This window comes from Pan paniscus, chromosome 2 (genome assembly GCF_029289425.2).
Source record: "Pan paniscus chromosome 2, NHGRI_mPanPan1-v2.0_pri, whole genome shotgun sequence".
Lineage (NCBI taxonomy): Eukaryota > Metazoa > Chordata > Mammalia > Primates > Hominidae > Pan > Pan paniscus.
The window spans coordinates 47188379-47205126 of NC_085926.1; the positions used below are offsets into that span (position 1 = coordinate 47188379).

At 48.4% G+C, this 16748-nt stretch overlaps 1 protein-coding gene and 1 long non-coding RNA gene across 15 annotated transcripts in view; one reads left to right on the top strand and one right to left on the bottom strand.

The window, feature by feature from the left end:
• The window catches only part of LOC134729893 (uncharacterized), an 84192-nt gene extending 68013 nt beyond the window's left edge, over positions 1 to 16179 (top strand). Inside the window, exons 3-6 of one of the 2 annotated variants that reach the window (XR_010111424.1) lie at positions 5434 to 7683; positions 7769 to 7935; positions 8981 to 9564; positions 12562 to 16179. This is a non-coding gene — a long non-coding RNA (uncharacterized LOC134729893). The remainder of the gene's footprint in view (positions 1 to 5433; positions 7684 to 7768; positions 7936 to 8980; positions 9565 to 12561) is intronic. The other variant, XR_010111425.1, reaches the window with a different exon arrangement.
• Positions 1 to 16748, bottom strand: part of KIF9 (kinesin family member 9) — a 53434-nt gene that overhangs the window by 2221 nt on the left and 34465 nt on the right. For 8 of the 13 annotated variants that reach the window (XM_063602295.1, XM_008971780.4, XM_003818437.4 and 5 more), the window contains 8 exons: positions 15781 to 15836; positions 15004 to 15094; positions 14374 to 14507; positions 12634 to 12828; positions 10171 to 10385; positions 5820 to 5996; positions 5411 to 5526; positions 4889 to 4993 (listed from right to left, as the gene is read on the bottom strand). In XM_063602295.1, coding sequence (XP_063458365.1) covers positions 4889 to 4993; positions 5411 to 5526; positions 5820 to 5996; positions 10171 to 10385; positions 12634 to 12828; positions 14374 to 14507; positions 15004 to 15094; positions 15781 to 15836 — 1089 coding nt within the window. Of the gene's footprint in view, positions 1 to 4888; positions 4994 to 5370; positions 5527 to 5802; positions 5997 to 9125; positions 9286 to 10170; positions 10386 to 12633; positions 12829 to 14373; positions 14508 to 15003; positions 15095 to 15780; positions 15837 to 16748 lie in introns of those variants that run through there. The other 5 variants (XM_034956312.2, XM_034956310.3, XR_010111423.1 and 2 more) reach the window with 4 other exon arrangements.

A 16748-nucleotide genomic window follows, 5' to 3' on the forward strand; every position in this document is an offset into this window, starting at 1 on the left:
TCGGGAGGCCGAGGAAGGAGAATCGCTTAAACCTGGGAGGCAGAGGTTGCAGTGAGCCAAGATCACACCATTGCACTCCAGCCTAGGTGACAGAGGAAGACTCCATCTTGGGGGGGGGGGGGGGGGGGAAGAAGTTACCCAGGCTGGGCACAGTGGCTCATGCCTCTAATCCCAGCACTTTGGGAAGCCAAGGCGGGTGGATCACGAGGTCAGGAGTTCAAGACCAGCCTGGCCAACACGGTGAAACCCTGTCTGTATTAAAAATACAAAAATTAGCCAGGCATGGTGGCGCATGCCTATAATCCCAGCTACTTGGGAGGCTGAGGCAGGAGAATCGCTTACAACCCAGGGGGCAGAGGCTGCCGTAAGCCGAGATTGCGCCACTTCACTCCAGCCAGGGTGAAAGAGCAAAACTCCGTCTAAAAAAAAAAAGTTACCTAAATTACAGCATAGAGAAATGAGGAGCTGGAAGAAACATAAGATATTTTAAGAGATACAGAGGACAGAATGAAATAAAATACATCTAATCAGAGTCCTGGGAATGAGAATAGAAAGAAAAGGGAGGCAGTATGCAAAAAGATAATGGTTCCAATATTCCTTTCATGATTGAGAAAAAAAATACACACTCAATGAACAGGAACAGAAAAGAACATCTTCAACCTAATAAAGAGCAGGTTCTAAGGTAAAGCCTCTAAGTGTGCTACCCCAAGTGTGGTCCTGGACTAGCAGCATGGACATCATCTGGGAGTTTATTCAAAATATAGAATCTCAGGCTCCATCAGTATCTACTTTTTTTTTTTTTTTTTTTTTTAGACAGTTTCTCTTCGTTGCCCAGGCTGGAGTGCAGTGGTGCAAGCTTGGCTCACTGCAACCTCCACCTCCCTGGTTTAAGCAATTCTCACACCTCAGCCTCCCAAGTAGCTGGGATTACAGGCGTGCACAGGCATGCACCACCATGGCTGGCTAATTTTTGTATTTTTAGTAGAGATGGGGTTTCACCACAATGGCCAGGCTGGTCTCGAACTCCTGGCCTCAAGTGATCTGCCCGCCTCAGCCTCCCAAAGTACTGGGATTATAGGCACGAGCTATTGTTACCGGCCATCTGCATTCTAAAAAGACCCCTGGTGATTTGTGTGCACAGCACAGGATGGGACGTGCTGCTCTATGGGACCTTCAGAATCCATGTAAGAGACCCCTATGCTTAAGCCTCTCTGGATGGGCTTCAGCTCCTCACAGCCATCAGGTAAGTGAAGATGTCAGCTTAATCCTAAACGTAAAGAGTGAATTCAGCTGGGGGAAATGATGACACAAAATCCAGAAACTAAGAAAAAGAATACCGATAAACTCATGCTATGGTCTGAATATCAGTGTCTCCCCAAAATTCATATGTTGAAAGCTAACCCCCATGGTGATGCTATGAAGAGGTGAGGCCTTGAGAGGTGACAGGTCTTGAAGTCTCTACCCTCAGGGATGGGATTAGTGCCCTATAAAAGGGGCCTGAGGGAGCTCGTTAGTTTATTGCACCTCTGCTGTGTGAGGACACAACTAGAAGGCACCACCTCTGAAGCGGAGGGCAAACCCTTACTAGCCCATATCTGCTGATGCCTTGATGTTATACTTGCCAGCTTCCAGAACTGTGAGCAATACATTTCTGCTGTTTGTTTTGTTTTGTTTTGTTTTGTTTACGGAGTCTCACTCTGTCACCCAGGCTGGAGTGCAGTGGTGCGATCTCAGCTCACCGCAACCTCCACCTCCCAGGTTCAAGCAATTCTCCTGCCTCAGCCTCCCGAGTAGCTGCAACTACAGGCATGCGTCACCACACCCGGCTAATTTTTGTATTTTTAGTAGAGACAAGGTTTCACCATGTTGGCCAGGCTGGTCTCGAACTCCCGACCTCAGGTGATCCACTCATCTCAGCCTCCCAAAGTGCTGGGATTACAGGCGTGAGCCACCGCGCCCAGCCCATTTCTGCTGTTTATAAATTCCCCAGTCTAAGGTATTTTGTTGCAGCAGCCTAAATGGACTAAGCTTGATTTCTTAAAAATAACAAAATACCTACAAAAAACTATAAGGAAAGTCGGCCGGGCATGCTGGCTCACACCTGTAATCCCAGCACTTTGGGAGGCCGAGGCGGGTGGATCAAGAGGTCAGGAGATCGAGACCATCCTAGCTAACACGGTGAAACCCCGTCTCTACTAAAAATACAAAAAATTAGCTGGGCGTGGTGGTGGGCACCTGTAGTCCCAGCTACTCAGGAGGCTGAGGCAGGAGAATGGCGTGAACCTGGGAGGCGGAGTTGCAGTGAGCCGAGATCATGCCACTGCATTCCAGGTTGGGTGACAGAGCGAGACTCCATCTCAAAAAAAAAAAAAAAAAAAAACCATAAGGAAAGTCAAAAGACAAATGACAAACAGGAAAAAATAGTTGTAAATCATATCACAAAGAGCTAATTTCTTGGTCAGGTGCAGTGGCTCACATCTGTAATCCCAGCACTTTGGGAGGCCAAGGTGGGTGGATCACCTGAGGTCAGGAGTTCGAGACCAGCCTGGCCAATATGGTGAAACCCTGTCTCTACTTAAAATACAAAAAAATTAGCTGAGTGTGGTTGCGGGTGCCTGTAGTCCCAGTTATTCAGGAGGCTGAGGCAGGAGAATAGTTTGAGCCCAGAGGCAGAAGTTGCAGTGAGCCAAGACTGTGCCACTGCATTCCAGCCTGGGCGACAGAGTGAGACTCTGTCTCAAAAAAAAAAAAAAAAAAAAAAAGTTCCTAAAAATTAATAAGAAAAAACCGGCCAGGTACAATGGCTCATGCCTGTAATCCCAGCACTTTGGGAGGCCAGGGCAGGCGGATCACTTGAGCCTAGGTGTTTGAGACCAGCCTGGGCAACAAGGCAAAACCCCATCTCTACCAAAAAAAAAAAAAAAATTAGCTGGGCATGTGGTGTATGCCTATAGTCCCAGCTACTCGGGATGCTGAGGTGGGAGGATCGCTTCAATCTGTGAGGTCGAGGCTGTAATGAGCCATGATCATGCCACTGCACTCTAGCCTGGGCAACAGAGCACAACACCGTCTCAAAAGAAAAGAAAAGAAAAAAAAAAGACACAGAAGCACCTATAGGTTGACACAGCATGATCTTCAGGATGTGTTGCTAAGTAGAAAAAGCAAGATGCAGAAAACTGAGGGGAAGCCAGGCACGGTGGCTCACGCCTGTAATCCCAGCACTTTGGGAGGCCAAGGCGGGTGGATCACCTGAGGTCAGGAGTTCGAGACCAGCCTGGCCAACATGGTGAAACCCCATCTCTACTAAAAATACAAAAAATTAGCCGGGCATGGTAGCACGCCCCCAGCTACTCAGGAGGCTGAGGCAGGAGAATCACTTGAACCTGGGAGGCGGAGGTTGCAGTGAGGTGAGGACACGCCATTGCACTCCAGCCTGGGCAATAAGAGTGAAATTCCATCCCACCCCCCAAAAAAAAAGAAAGAGAGAAAATTGAGGGGAACACTAGAAACAAGTGATGGAGTGTCCTGTCAGAAGGGGTTGCCAGGATCTGAAACAAGTGACAGGGGTGCCCTATCAGAAGCTGATAGAGGGGGACAGCGTTTGTACTTTCTTTTTTTTTTTTTTGGAGACGGAGTCTCTCATTCTGTCACCGAGGCTGGAGTGTAGTGGTACAATCTCAGCTCACTGCGACCTCCGCCTCCCAGATTCCAGCAATTGTCCTGCCTCAGCCTCCCGAGTGGCTGGGACTACAGGAGCATGCTGCCACACCCAGCTAAGTTTTTGTATTTTAGTAGAGACAGGGTTTCACCATGTTGCCCAGGCTGGTCTCAAACTCCTGAACTCAGGCAATCCACCTGCCTCAGCCTCCCAAAGTGCTGGGATTACAGGCGTGAGCCACCGTGCCCAGCCAGAGCCACTGTGCCCAGCATTTTTTTTTTCTTTTTTTTTGAGATAGAGTTTCGCTTTATTGCACAGGCTGGAGTAAAGTGGTGTGATCTTGGCTCACTGCAACCTCTACCTCCCAGGTTCAAGCGATTCTCCTGCCTCAGCCTCTTGAGTAGCTGGAGTTACAGACATGTGCCACCACGCCTGGCTAATTTTTTGTATTTTTAGGAGACAGGGTTTCATCATGTTGCCCAGGCTGGTCTTGAACTCCTGACCTCAAGTGATCCACCCACCTCGGCCTCCCAAAGTGCTGGGATTACAGGCGTGAGCCACCGTGCCCAGCCATATACTTTCATGCTTTCTTAATGTTTGAAACACCTGAATGTATCACCTAATGAGTATGTTAATAAATTAACTACAAAAATATTTGCGAAAGAATGAACTCACTTGGGCTCCTGCCCCGTGTGCATCTGCCACTTGCTGTATAAGCACTGCCTCTGTGCAAAGAGGAGTGTGCAGTGCATAGGGCCCTCTGTGTTCTGGCTCCAGACAAGGCCTTAGTAGAATGGAGACCCTCTGCACCAGCCTAACCTGCTCGAGGAGGAGAGTACCCCACCCAATCTATAGCTAACGCCATGTCTAGCTATGCCTCAGCTGCATGTGATCCTCTGTCCCCTGCCACCTGTGCAGAGTGGACCCCGTTGGAGAGGTCCTCCCTGACAGGTGGAAGCCTCAGGGGATCCCTGGGCCTTGTTCTGCGAACCATACATAGGCTAGTCAGTACTCACCAGCCATGTCCTGGCCTGGCCGTGGTTGGTGGGACTCCTCTAGGGTCCAGCCCAATTGCAGTCTAGTTGGCAGAAGACACCCGCTGACTGAGGGTGACTAATCTCCTTGGAATGGTGCCATTCCTCCCCTACCTCTCTAAAGTAGGGAATATGATCCTGGGTTTCCTAGTCACTGAGGCCCCCATCCTCCTGGAGACATAGGCCTCTGAGTTACCTTCTGCTCTATCTTGACTTTGGCATTGTAGAAGGAGATGGAATCAGGGCCCTCAGGAAGCACCCTCTGCTGCAGCTGGCTGAATTTGTCCTGGTCATCTTCTCCCTGGGGGAGGACAGTCCCTTTAGCATGGTATTGTCAGGATATACCCTAGCAGAGCCTGTGGTGTGCATCAGGGCAGTCCCTTGCTGGGTTTGTGCCACACACCCCCACCCCCGCCACCAAAAGGGCATCTCACAGCCCTCCAGCCCCCATGTCTGTCAGTGTTCCCACAGACAACCTGTAACTGCTGCCTGAGCAGGATGAACTGCTTTAGAAAGGTGGCAGTAGCAAGAGTGGTATTTTCCCCCATCCCTTGGTAACCGAGGAGAGACCTGTACCTGCCCACCTGCCTGGGCTGGCTGTGGAGAGGCTGGGAGCACCACACACACTGCCATCTTTGTGTTGAGAACAGAGGTCAAGGGGCACTGCCCATTGCCCCATGCTCAACCACTGCCACACCCCTGCCCCTGTGCCGCTCACCAGAGACACAATCCTGTTCACAGGGACCATGCCTGGCCGGATGCTGCCGCCTGGCTTCAGTGCCATCTGCATGTCCTCAGGGATGACAAAGGACTCATTGTACCAGATGTCAAATTCTACAAGGAGGTGAGGAGACAGAACTTGAGGAAGCCGGTAAGGGCTGTGTGCTCTCATCTGTCTTATATCTGTTGCAGGCTCACCATCTGTTCACTTCCTGCTCCAAGGTCTTACCCTGTCCCCATCTCCATCTCTGGCCCTCACAGTCCTGGGAACCACACATCTGAAGCCCCTGCCCAGCCCCTGGCTCTGCCAGAGAGAAACTCTGAGGGTGCTTCCAGAACTCAGGCTGTGGCCTCTCCCTGAGTCTCCTTGTACCTCAGGTGGCGGCCAACCTTCCCAACTGTCGCACCCATGAGCAGGCGGTGGCGACACTGATCCACTAGGTGCTGGCAATACTGGATCTCAGCCCTGAGGTCACGCAGGTCCTGGTACTCGCTGCGGTACTGCTTCTTGAGGTCTTTGAGCTTGAGGATCAGCAGGAATTCTTCCTCATCGATGATCATCAGCCCCTTGTTTTCATACTTGCCTGCAAGGTGATGGAAGAAGTCAGGAAATGAGGAGGTGTCCACCTGAAATTGGGGGAGGAAGGGATTCCAGAAGGTGGGCACAGAGCTGGCAAATCATGAAGACAGGAGACCACAGGCAGGGCAGACCCATGGCAAGGAGATGGGCAAAGCACAAGAAGGCCAGGCTGCCAGGGCATAATCTCACAGGGAGGGGAGCTCAGCTCAGTGGGGCCACACTGGCATTTTAGGACAAACAAGAGCAGAGGGCAGGGGAAGGTACAGAAGGCCCATGCTCCATGCTTATTTTATTTAAAACTCTAGTAGCCAAAGATATTTAGTAAGCACCCCTAGTATACAAATGTCTATTTTTCTTGTAAATTACATCTACAAACTGCCATCACTGGCTAGTACTACAAGGCACTTGGGCAAGGCTCCTTATTAATAACAGCAGATGTTCAAATTGTCTCTTGCTGATACACACATCCACCAGCTACTTTCTTTTTTTTTCTTTTTGAGATGGAGTCTCGCCTTGTTGCCCAGGCTAGAGTGCAGTGGCACAATCTCGGCTCACTGCAACTCTGCCTCCTGAGTTCAAGCGATTCTCCTCCCTTAGCCTCCTGAATAACTGGGATTACAGGCATGTGCCACCAATCCCAGCTAATTTTTGTATTTGTAGTAGAGACAGGGTTTCACCATGTTGCCCAGGCTGGTCTTGAATTCCTGACCTCAGGTGATCCGCCCGCCTCGGCCTCCCAAAGTGGTGGGATTACAGGCGTGAGCCACCATGCGCAGCTCACCAGCTACCTTCTTGTTAGAGATGATTAGACATCTATATCGTGTTGAGTAGCTATCAAAGGGCTCCAGGGACAAGGGTCAGTGCTATTAGTCTCTGCATGGATCTTTTAAGGTCTGTCAGTTCAGTGACAGTTGTTGGGTTAAGACAATAATTTGGTGTGCAAAACCATTCACCCTGCTCTCCACTGCTCACAGCACCTGAAAGCTTAGCAAAGGCATCACATCAACCGCCATCCCCAAGTGTAGGGTAAGTGTGTTCTGCATGTGACCTGAGGTGTGTGGCTGGGGTGCATGAGGCAGCCCCCAGGTGCTAGAGGAAAGTGTTAGCACTTCCACTGATGTTTATTGAGAAAAAAGTGAGACACATTAAAAGCCACTAATGGAGTCATTAATGGAAAAGCAAATGTCTAGACTCTGGGATCTGGGATCTGGAGTGGGGTGTGGGAGTCACCCTCACCAGGTGTCTCACCTTCAATGCAGAGCAATCTGCTGTGGTCTCTATGCTGTGGGAGGTCCCTGATGTGATTATTTGGATAAGCCACAATCCTTTACAGAGTAGAGGCTTTACAGTACTCTATGGAGATGGGGAGTAACTGTGAACATCTTTTGTTCTACTCAGAGGATCTCTGATTATCTCCAGGAAAAAAAAGAGTTGAATTTAAAGATGATTTTACATTTTTACATTTTTCTTTTGTTTCTTTTTCTTTTTCTTGAATTACTGGCCTCAAGTTCTTTTACAAGAGACTAATGTTCCAAATATGTTGACCTTCCTGGGTCAACAAGTGGCTGTCAATAATAAGGTATCTAAGAGATTGATTGATTGATTGATCTGACAGGGCCTCACTATGTCGCCAAGGCTAAAGTGCTGTAACATGATCATGGCTCACTGCAACCTCAACCTTCTGGGCTCAGGTGATCCTTTCACCATACCTCCCAAGTAACTGAGACTATAGCCATGTGCCACCACGCCCAGCTAATTTTTTATGTTTTTTTGTAGAGACAGGGGTCTCACTGTATTGCCCAGGCTGGTCTCGAACTCCTGTACTCAAGCAATCCACCCGCCTCAGCCTCCCAAAGTGCTGAGATTACAGGCGTGAGCCACTTCGCCTGGCCTAGGAGATATGAGTTTACTTGATCTGTTCAAGTAAATTCAATAAAATAAAGGTATTTTATTAATATTTTAATAATCAGTGGAAAAACAACTACTTTGGGGGGACAGCACAAAAATGGGTTTTTTTTTTTAATACTGATAAATTTTTTTTGTTTGTTTTTTGAGACAGAGTCTCGTTCTGTCTCCCAGGCTGGAGTGCAGTGGCGCAATCTCGACTCACTGCAAGCTCTGCCTCCCAGGTTTTATACCATTCTCCTGCCTCAGCCTCCCCAGCAGCTGGGACTACAGGCGTGCATCACCTACACCCGGATAATTTTTTTGTATTTTTAGTAGAGACAGGGTTTCACCGTGTTAGCCAGGATGGCCTTGATCTCCTGACCTCGTGATCTGCCCGCCTCGGCCTCCCAAAGTGCTGGGATTACAGGCGTGAGCCACCGCGCCCAGCCGAAAATCGGGCAGATCGCCTGAGGTCGGGAGTTCGAGACCAGCCTGACCAACATGGAGAAACCCCATCTCTACTAAAAACACAAAATTACCTGGGCATGGTGGCGGGTATGCCTGTAATCGCAGCTACGTGGGAGGCTGAGGCAGCAGAATCACTTGAACCCAGGAGGCGGAGATTGCAGTGAGCCGGGATCATGCCATTGCACTCCAGCCTGGGCAACAAGAGTGAAACTCCATCTCAAAAAAGAAAAAAAAAATTTAATGTCTTCCTCATCTCATCCTTTGAAACTGTCCACTTTCAGGTGTATTTAGGAGTAAATGATATGCCAGCATACCATGCGTATATTTTTTCTTAAATATGTAATAAGGGGCTGTATGTTCAAAGAAAGTGTGAGCAGAGAGGACAAAGAAGTGCTTGTTTGTCCCATAAAATCTTCACCATGTCCTCTCCCTGTGGCTCTGGATAGGGGTATGTCTATAGCCACCATCACTGGCCTTCTCCAGCTTCCCAGACCCGTGGAGGGCTTTGCCCTCAGGAATAGCATGTCATAATTGGTCTGTGAGGTATGATAAGAATGGCCCCAAGAATTAGAAAATAAAGTTGCCCTCTGAGAAATAATAATTGTTTAATTATTATTATTTTTTTTTTCCAAGACAGTCTTCATCTGTCACCCAGACTGGAGTGCAGTGGCGCAATCTTGCCTCACTACAACCTCTGCCTCCTGGGTTCAAGCGATTTTCATGCCTCAGCCTCCCAAGATGCTAGGATTACAAGTGTGTGCCACCACGCCCTGCTCCTCTGAGAAATAAATGAGTAAAATGCACCCCCTGTGAGTGAGATGATGCATCTGACTTGCAGGAATAAACCAAGTGACATCTGGAGATCACTCATGGAAGCTGGCCTGGAACAGGGTTGTGATTTAGCGAGGGAAAGCCCAGTAACCTGTGGTGTTTCCTGTCTGGAAGAAGACAATAAGACTGAGCCAGGAGTGTGAAGAACAGTGTGGCCTCTGAACCACCTGTCCCAGAGTTGGAATGGTCACTCACTAAAATGCAGGTCCTGGGCCCTGCTCCATCTCTCCCAAGTCAGAACCACTGGCTGAGGGGCTGGGAATCTGCACTTGACCAGCCCTCTCAGATAAGTCATCTGAACACGCAAGCTTGATGGGCCTTGGCCCTCAGTGCAGGTGTGGGCGGTGCACGCCACCAGGACAAGGACACTGGGTCAGGGTAACCAGGTGAGCACCCTCCCCACATTGGGGTCCTTTGCTCTTTGAGCCTGGAGCACCCCCTGCCACCAGCTCTAGGAGATAAGACTCTGACAGACCAGCACGGGTGTCAGGGATTCAGCATAGGGAATGGCCTTACTGAAAGTGAGTCCCTTGGCTCTCTGGCATCCACATTCTTGTTCCCTTACTTGGTTTTTCATAGTCCCTACCAGCAGCCCCACCTCAATCTGACCACCTGGGGCAGTGAGGAAACCACACAGAGACCCACGGACCTTGTAGAGGTCACCAGCTACCCATCTCCCAGTGATACCTCTGCAGGACAAAGGGCCTGTTTCACCAGGGACAGTAGCACATATGGGGTGGAAGGCCCAGCACCTAGGTCTGAGATAATGCAACAATGAGGGACCCACAGGCAGAGGCTGGCTGACAGGGAGGACTCTGCGGCTCTCAGGGGCTGACCAGAGCTAAGTGATCTGACCTATGGGTGAAGGCCACATCCCAGTACCCCCACTGGCCCCCTCCCATCTCAGTCCTCTAGTGCCAAGGGCTGTTCTGCTTCGACCAGCATGACTCTGAGACCCCAAAGCTCCCTAGCCCTCTTTCCAACACATTTACCTTGCTTCTCCCGTAGTGACTTCTGGAAATTCAGGGCCTCCTTGGTCACATCAATCTCCCGCTTGATGGCATTGATGTGCTGTGTGGTCTCGCTGGCCCTTTTCCTCCGTTCATTCAAGATGGATTTGTTTTCTTTGAAAATTCGGTTGATCTCACTACCTTGCTCATTCTTAAACTCCTCAAAGGCCACTGGTTTGGAGGGTGGGGTGTCGGGCCTTGAGATGAAAAGGTGAGACCAAAGAGGATAAATGAGGTGGCTGCCTTGGAGCCACCAGGCACTTCATCTTTCTTCCCTGGGACTTCTGTGGCCAGGAGGCAGAAGTGCTAGGCACCACCTACCCAAGACAGGAGCTAAACCGTGTGTGAATCATTCCCTCCTCTTTGTTTTACTCAGCACACGTACAAGGACATATGCCCATGGCAGAAAGTGAGGAAAGCAAGGAAAAGTATAAGAAACAAACAACAATAAGAAAAGAAAAGAACAATGGCATATGGTGGTGTATTTCCTTCTGTATTTCTTTCTTTTTTTTTTTTTTCTCGAGACAGAGTTTTGCTCTTGTCGCCCAGGCTGGAGTGAAATGGCACAATCTCGGCTCACTGCAACCCCCACCTCCTACGTTCAAGCAATTCTCCTGCCTCAGCCTCCTCAGTAGCTGGGATTACAGGCATGTGCCACCACACCCGGCTAATTTTTTTATTTTTAGTAGAGACCAGGTTTCTCCATGTCGGTCAGGCTGGTCTCGAACTCCCGACCTCAGGTAATCCACCCGCCTCAGCCTCCCAAAGTGCTGGGATTACAGGCATGAGCCACTGTGCCTGGCCCTGGATTTCATATATGTGTGTGTGTGTATACATATATATGTGTGTGTGTATATATATACACACATATATATGTATATACATATATATGTGTATATACATATACGCATATATACATATATGCATACACACACATATAAAACATTTTATATGTGTGTATATATATACATATACATATATACGTATATATACATATACATATATACGTATATATGTGTATATACATATATACGTATATACATATATGTATACATATATACATACTCCTTGCATATATATATACACACATACATATACATATGTATGTATATACGTATATACACATATATGTGTATATATATACGTATATATGTATATACGTATATACACATATATGTGTATATATATACGTATATATGTATATACGTATATATATGTATATACGTATATACATATATACACACATATATATGTGTATACCTATATGTATACACACATATATATATATTTTTTTCTTTGGAGACAGCATGCTCTGTTGCCCAGGATGGAGTTCAGTGACTCGATCACAGCTCACTGTAGCCTCGAGATCCTGGGCTCAATCAATTCTCATGCCTCAGCCTCCTGAGTAGCTCGGACTACAGGCATGTACTCCCATGCTCAGCTCCCTTTTAATTTTTTATAGAGACAGAGTCCCACTATGTTGCCCAGGCTCTCCAACTCCTGGGTTTAAGCAATCCTTTCGCCTTGGCCAACCAATGTGCTGGGATTACAAGCATAAGCCACCGTGCCTGGCCTTTTTGATATATTTTTGAATGGCTAAGGCCATGCAGTATGTTTAATTTTACATCTTACTTTTTTCAAAAAAGCATTTCATGTTATTAAAAACCCTTTGAGAACTCTGGTTAATGAGTGTAAGATGAAGTGTTGGGGTAAGGGGAATTGGATTGATGTGGGCAACTTTGAAATGCATCAAAAAAAGAACATGGAGGGATAGAAGGATAGAGGCAGAATGAAACAAGAATAGTAACATATAAATTGTAGAATTGGGAGGATGGTTGGTGTACAGGTGTTTGCTGTACAATTATTTCAACTTCTCTGAATGTTTAGAAATGTTCATAGGCTGAAATTCTTCACGGACAACCCAATGGCAGAGAACAATTCACTTAGTGCCCTTTCCCTAGTGTTGGCTACTGAAGGTTTTCAAAAATATATATATTTTGCTTTTTAAATAAATGATGAAATAAACATCTTTTGCATAAATCTTGTTTCACATCTATTTCCTTAGGATAGATCCTTAAAAACTCATGAGGGAGAGGGGCTGAGTGATTTGAGGAAAGGGAAGAGGTTATATTCTTTCATACCTTAAAATTTTTAAATCTTTTGAATGCAGTACTTGTACAAAAGATACATAACTTTAATTATTTAAATAATTGCTATTTGGAGGGTCTAAAATGATTCCATGTTTAATTGCGCATCTTGGATGACTCCTGAGGTTGGATCATTTTGCAGATGCATAAGTCATGTTTCTTCTTTGGGGACTGTGCTCCTAGTCTTTGCCTATTATTTCTTATTTTATTTCTCTTTTATCTGCAGGTACTCTTTACATGTTGAGGATCACATATGGTTTTGTTTGATCTGGTGCAGAAGCTAACATTAGCTGATTACCTAATTGGGCGTAATTCCTCCTTCGGGGAGTCTGAGGGAAGGGGCTCAATGCTGGAAGTTTCCCGGTCCCGCGAAAGCATGTCTTTGACATCCCCATCTTTGGAGGATGGGACCAGCTGTGTCTTGGAGGTGGAAACGTAATCCAAGTCCTTCCCATTCACAGGGCTGCTGGCACCTTCCTTTCTTGCCAAGGAGCTGGAAGAAGGCACGGAAGCCCCAGGGTTCAGTCATGGACAGTGAGGTATCAGATGCCAGGATGAGTGACCTTTCTCAGCACTGACTACACTGGGAACCCCACCTCATTCAGCTCCCATCTTGTTCATATGCCTAGGTAAAAGCGCAAATAGTGTGATGCTAAGCCAGGCAGATGTGGAGGAAGAAGAGGGCATTTTTCTCCCTTTTATCAGAACAAAGAGCCCTCGGTGGTCTTGGCAGGAGACGCTTGGGAAAAATGGGTACAATCTCCATGGATTGAAAGTGTATGGACCTGTAGGATGGGCCACAGGTTCTCAGGAACCACCATGGCTGCTGAGGTCTGAGTCATACAGGCTTCCCCGGGAAGGACTGGCAGAGCCCCACACAGGGTGGTTCTGTCTGTGGACCAATGGTAAAGCAGGATGGCTCTGCCCTGCCGTTCTTACTGGTCCACACCCTGTTCTCCACACCAGCTCCCAGAAAAGTAGCTGTCCTCCCTGCCGAAGTGACAGTGCTTGGTGCCTTTCTCCGAGAAGAGGCAGATCTGAGGACCGAACTGGCAGGAGGATGCCCATGGCTCTTCCCAAAGGTCTGAGGATAGAAAATCTGTTTCTTCCTCTTTCCTCCTCCTTGCAACGAGTATGGCTCAGGGAACTGAGCCTCAACCCATTGAATACTGCACTGATTATCCGGAAGCAGAACAGAGAGGGTTGGGGTGTGACTGCACTCATGAAGAGGCAGGAGGAAGCCAGGGACACTGGCATCCTCTGCTGCCTGACTCTTGTCCTGCGTGTAACAGTTTTCTACAATCAGCTCTGGCCTGTGGCCTGCGCTCACACACTCTTGCTCACAACAACCTCAATGACTTGGATGCTATTATTATTATTCCCATTTTGGAGATGCAGAAACAGGCACAGAGCGGTTCTCATGTCTCACATGGGGTGACCCCTTGGGTGTGAGAAGTGCAGAGCAGGGAAGGGAGCCCGGGCATCAGCTCCAGAGCCTGTGCTCTTACCCACCACTACACAGCACCCTGGGAGGGCTCACTAAGTGAACCTAAATGCTCTTCCCACCTTGCACATACAAACGAGTCTTGCCTGAAAGGTGAACTGGAGTTTTAGGTGACCTGAGTGCCAGTCGGCGGGAAGACCCTAGTGAAGTGAGGGGAGGGGGTACAACATAAAGTACCAGAGGGCATGGGCTCTGGAGAGCTGGTCCAGCTTCTTGCTGCCATTCCACTACTCATTGGTGGTATGGCCTTGGTGAGTGACTTCCCCTCTCTAAGCCTCTGTTTCTTCATCAGTGTAATAAAGACATTAACTCCCACCTCACCAGGTTGCTGTGAGGATGAGAGATGATTCTTGTGGGGTTCCAAACCAGCCCCAGCCCGGGCCCCACAGACTTGCTAGTATTGGTAGCAGTGACGTCCATTGTGCCAACCCAGTAGCTGAGACACCAGGGGGAAAGTGGGAACAGTGCACATCCTCCCATTCACCCACCGAGGAGGGCCAGCTGCTGAGGAGGCAGAGCGGCAAGGTCACTCACCTGAGTGGCTCTTTGAATGTCTTCTTGGACTTGGCTTTCTTCCCAGGTTTGGTAGAGAAAGGGGCGACTCCGAGTCCAAAGTTTTGTCCTTCAGGCTCACCCACTAGGTGGCCATCAACATCCACAAGCCCCGCCTACATAGAGAGGCCAGCCAAAGGTCTGTGAGTTAGATTAAGGGCTTGGACCCCTTGGGGACCCACATGTATATGGCCCAAGGCTCAGGGTGGACATGTTCACCATACACACCAAGGTTTGACAGCTGCTGATGCCAGCCTCAGGCTGTCCCCAGTAGAGCGGTCCCTGACCACTCTGCCAAATGTCCACTTTCCACATGCACCCCCTCACCAGTATGGCACCTCATTCCATACTCTGGGGATCTTAAAGCTTATTTCCAACCTAATTCCAGGAATTCGTCTTTAATATTATTATCCATGTCTCTACCTTATGGAAATTATTTTTAATTCAAAGGTGGTTTACTCTTAACACAGGTCACCTGTGTTCATTCTGGTGTTACCTTTATCTGTTGCAATCCTAGCTCTGGTTTAATGCATTAATACTTGCTGGCTCTGCAAAGGTCTGAGGATGGGAAATCTGAGGTGAGTGCTGTCGGCAAGTAGCAACTATGCTTACCTTCTGGATAGCAGAAATGGCTGCAAAGTCATTCCTGTCAATGAGGGTGTACTTCCTGCGCAAAGTGGACTCCACTTCCTGTTCCTGTTGGCTTGGGAGACAGCAAGAGAGAACAGCTTGTACCTGGGGCCATGCTGAATCCACTGGGGCAAAAACCAAGTACTGGGGTTAAAAGTCATATGGGTGAGGCCCCTTGTGTGGGGCCACACCTTCATCATGAACCAGACCAGACAAAAGGACAAAGGACTCACTTCCCCCTGCCCCATTGCATATACCCACTGTCCGACCCCCAAACCCACAAGGGCCACCTTATGTCATGTGTGTCTGCTCCAAGATGACACTTGATAAGGACCGTAAGCCTCACTTGGGACCATGTGGGGTTCTGTCTTAGGTTCTGTCTCTAAGAGGCCACTTGGAATCACATGACCAGCTTTAGTGACACCACCTAGCATAAGCTGCTCAGACTATGGGTATGTTTGCACTCAAATAAACCACAAATGCCTCCTGAGGTGGGAGTGTGTGTTGCAATATTCACAAGGTGAATATTCACAATGCCCTGCTCTGGGCACTCTCAGAGCTGGCACTCCATAAACACCTCCTGTCCAATTAATGAACTCACTGAATATCCACCAGGGACCCAGGCATGCCCCCAAGGACTCTGATTTGGCTCTTCATCCACAAGCAAGAAGAGGATGCTCTTGGAGGCAAGTGCCCAGATCGCAGGAGATGAAAATGGCAGCCTGATGTAGGAATGAGGTAGGGGTGGGGGTCTCTCACCTCAGAACCACCCGGAACTGGTTGAACACCTCCTTGATCTGTCTAAGGCTGATTATCTGGAGGGAAGACAGCAAGGCAGAGGTTAGACCAAGGGCACCTCGAGGGACCAGGGGGCATCTATGTTAGTAGAGAAATCAAGACCCCTTGGCTGACCCCTGGACCATCTGTCTCGAGAAGAGGACATGTGCACACAGCCTCTCAGCAAAGTGGCAGCCAAGCCCTCCTCCAGAGCAGAGAAACACCTGATTAATAATTTTAAAACTAAGTATTTGCTGAGGCTATAAAAACCACCTTTTCGAAGTGGAGACCTCTATAAAATGAAATGATTCTATACCTTGAAAATACCTTCTAAAGGTTTTTTTTTTTTTTAAATAAAATGTATTTCTCAGCTTTCTCTTACTTCCAAAAGGTTCTGCCTGCTGTCTTCAGATGGAGCCCATTTATGGACCTGTCTGCATGGGCACAGACACACACACGAGGCTGGAGGAAGGTTACTGGCCTCCCCCCAGCCTAAAGCCCACAGCATTCCCCTTGATCAAGGGTTAATTTGGGACTGCCCCTCCTGTGAAGGCCAGAAGAGTCCATCCCTTAGTGTCCCAGGCCTGCTTCTCGGAGCTGCCCACAGTAACAGCCAGGGGGGTCTGCCCATGTCTCCAAGAAGAGGGGTTTGATGGACTGCACTGTGAAAACAGGATGCAGCCTTCCCCCTGAGGACACTTCCTTGTGGGGTGGTTTCCCCCTCCTTGGCCCACTCCAACATGGGCCCTGGGGTCTACCTTGTAGACAACCAGCATGACTATCATCCTTTATCAGCTTCATTCTGCGGACACAGTCAAGCACCCCAGGTGCAGCAGCTCAGTTAATCCCCACTCTGTTTCCCTCCCCACTAGGCAGGTGAGGCCACTGAAGTACACGAGGTTGAGTATTTTGCCAAGGTCACTCAGCAAAGAGGCAGCTGAGCTGGGATT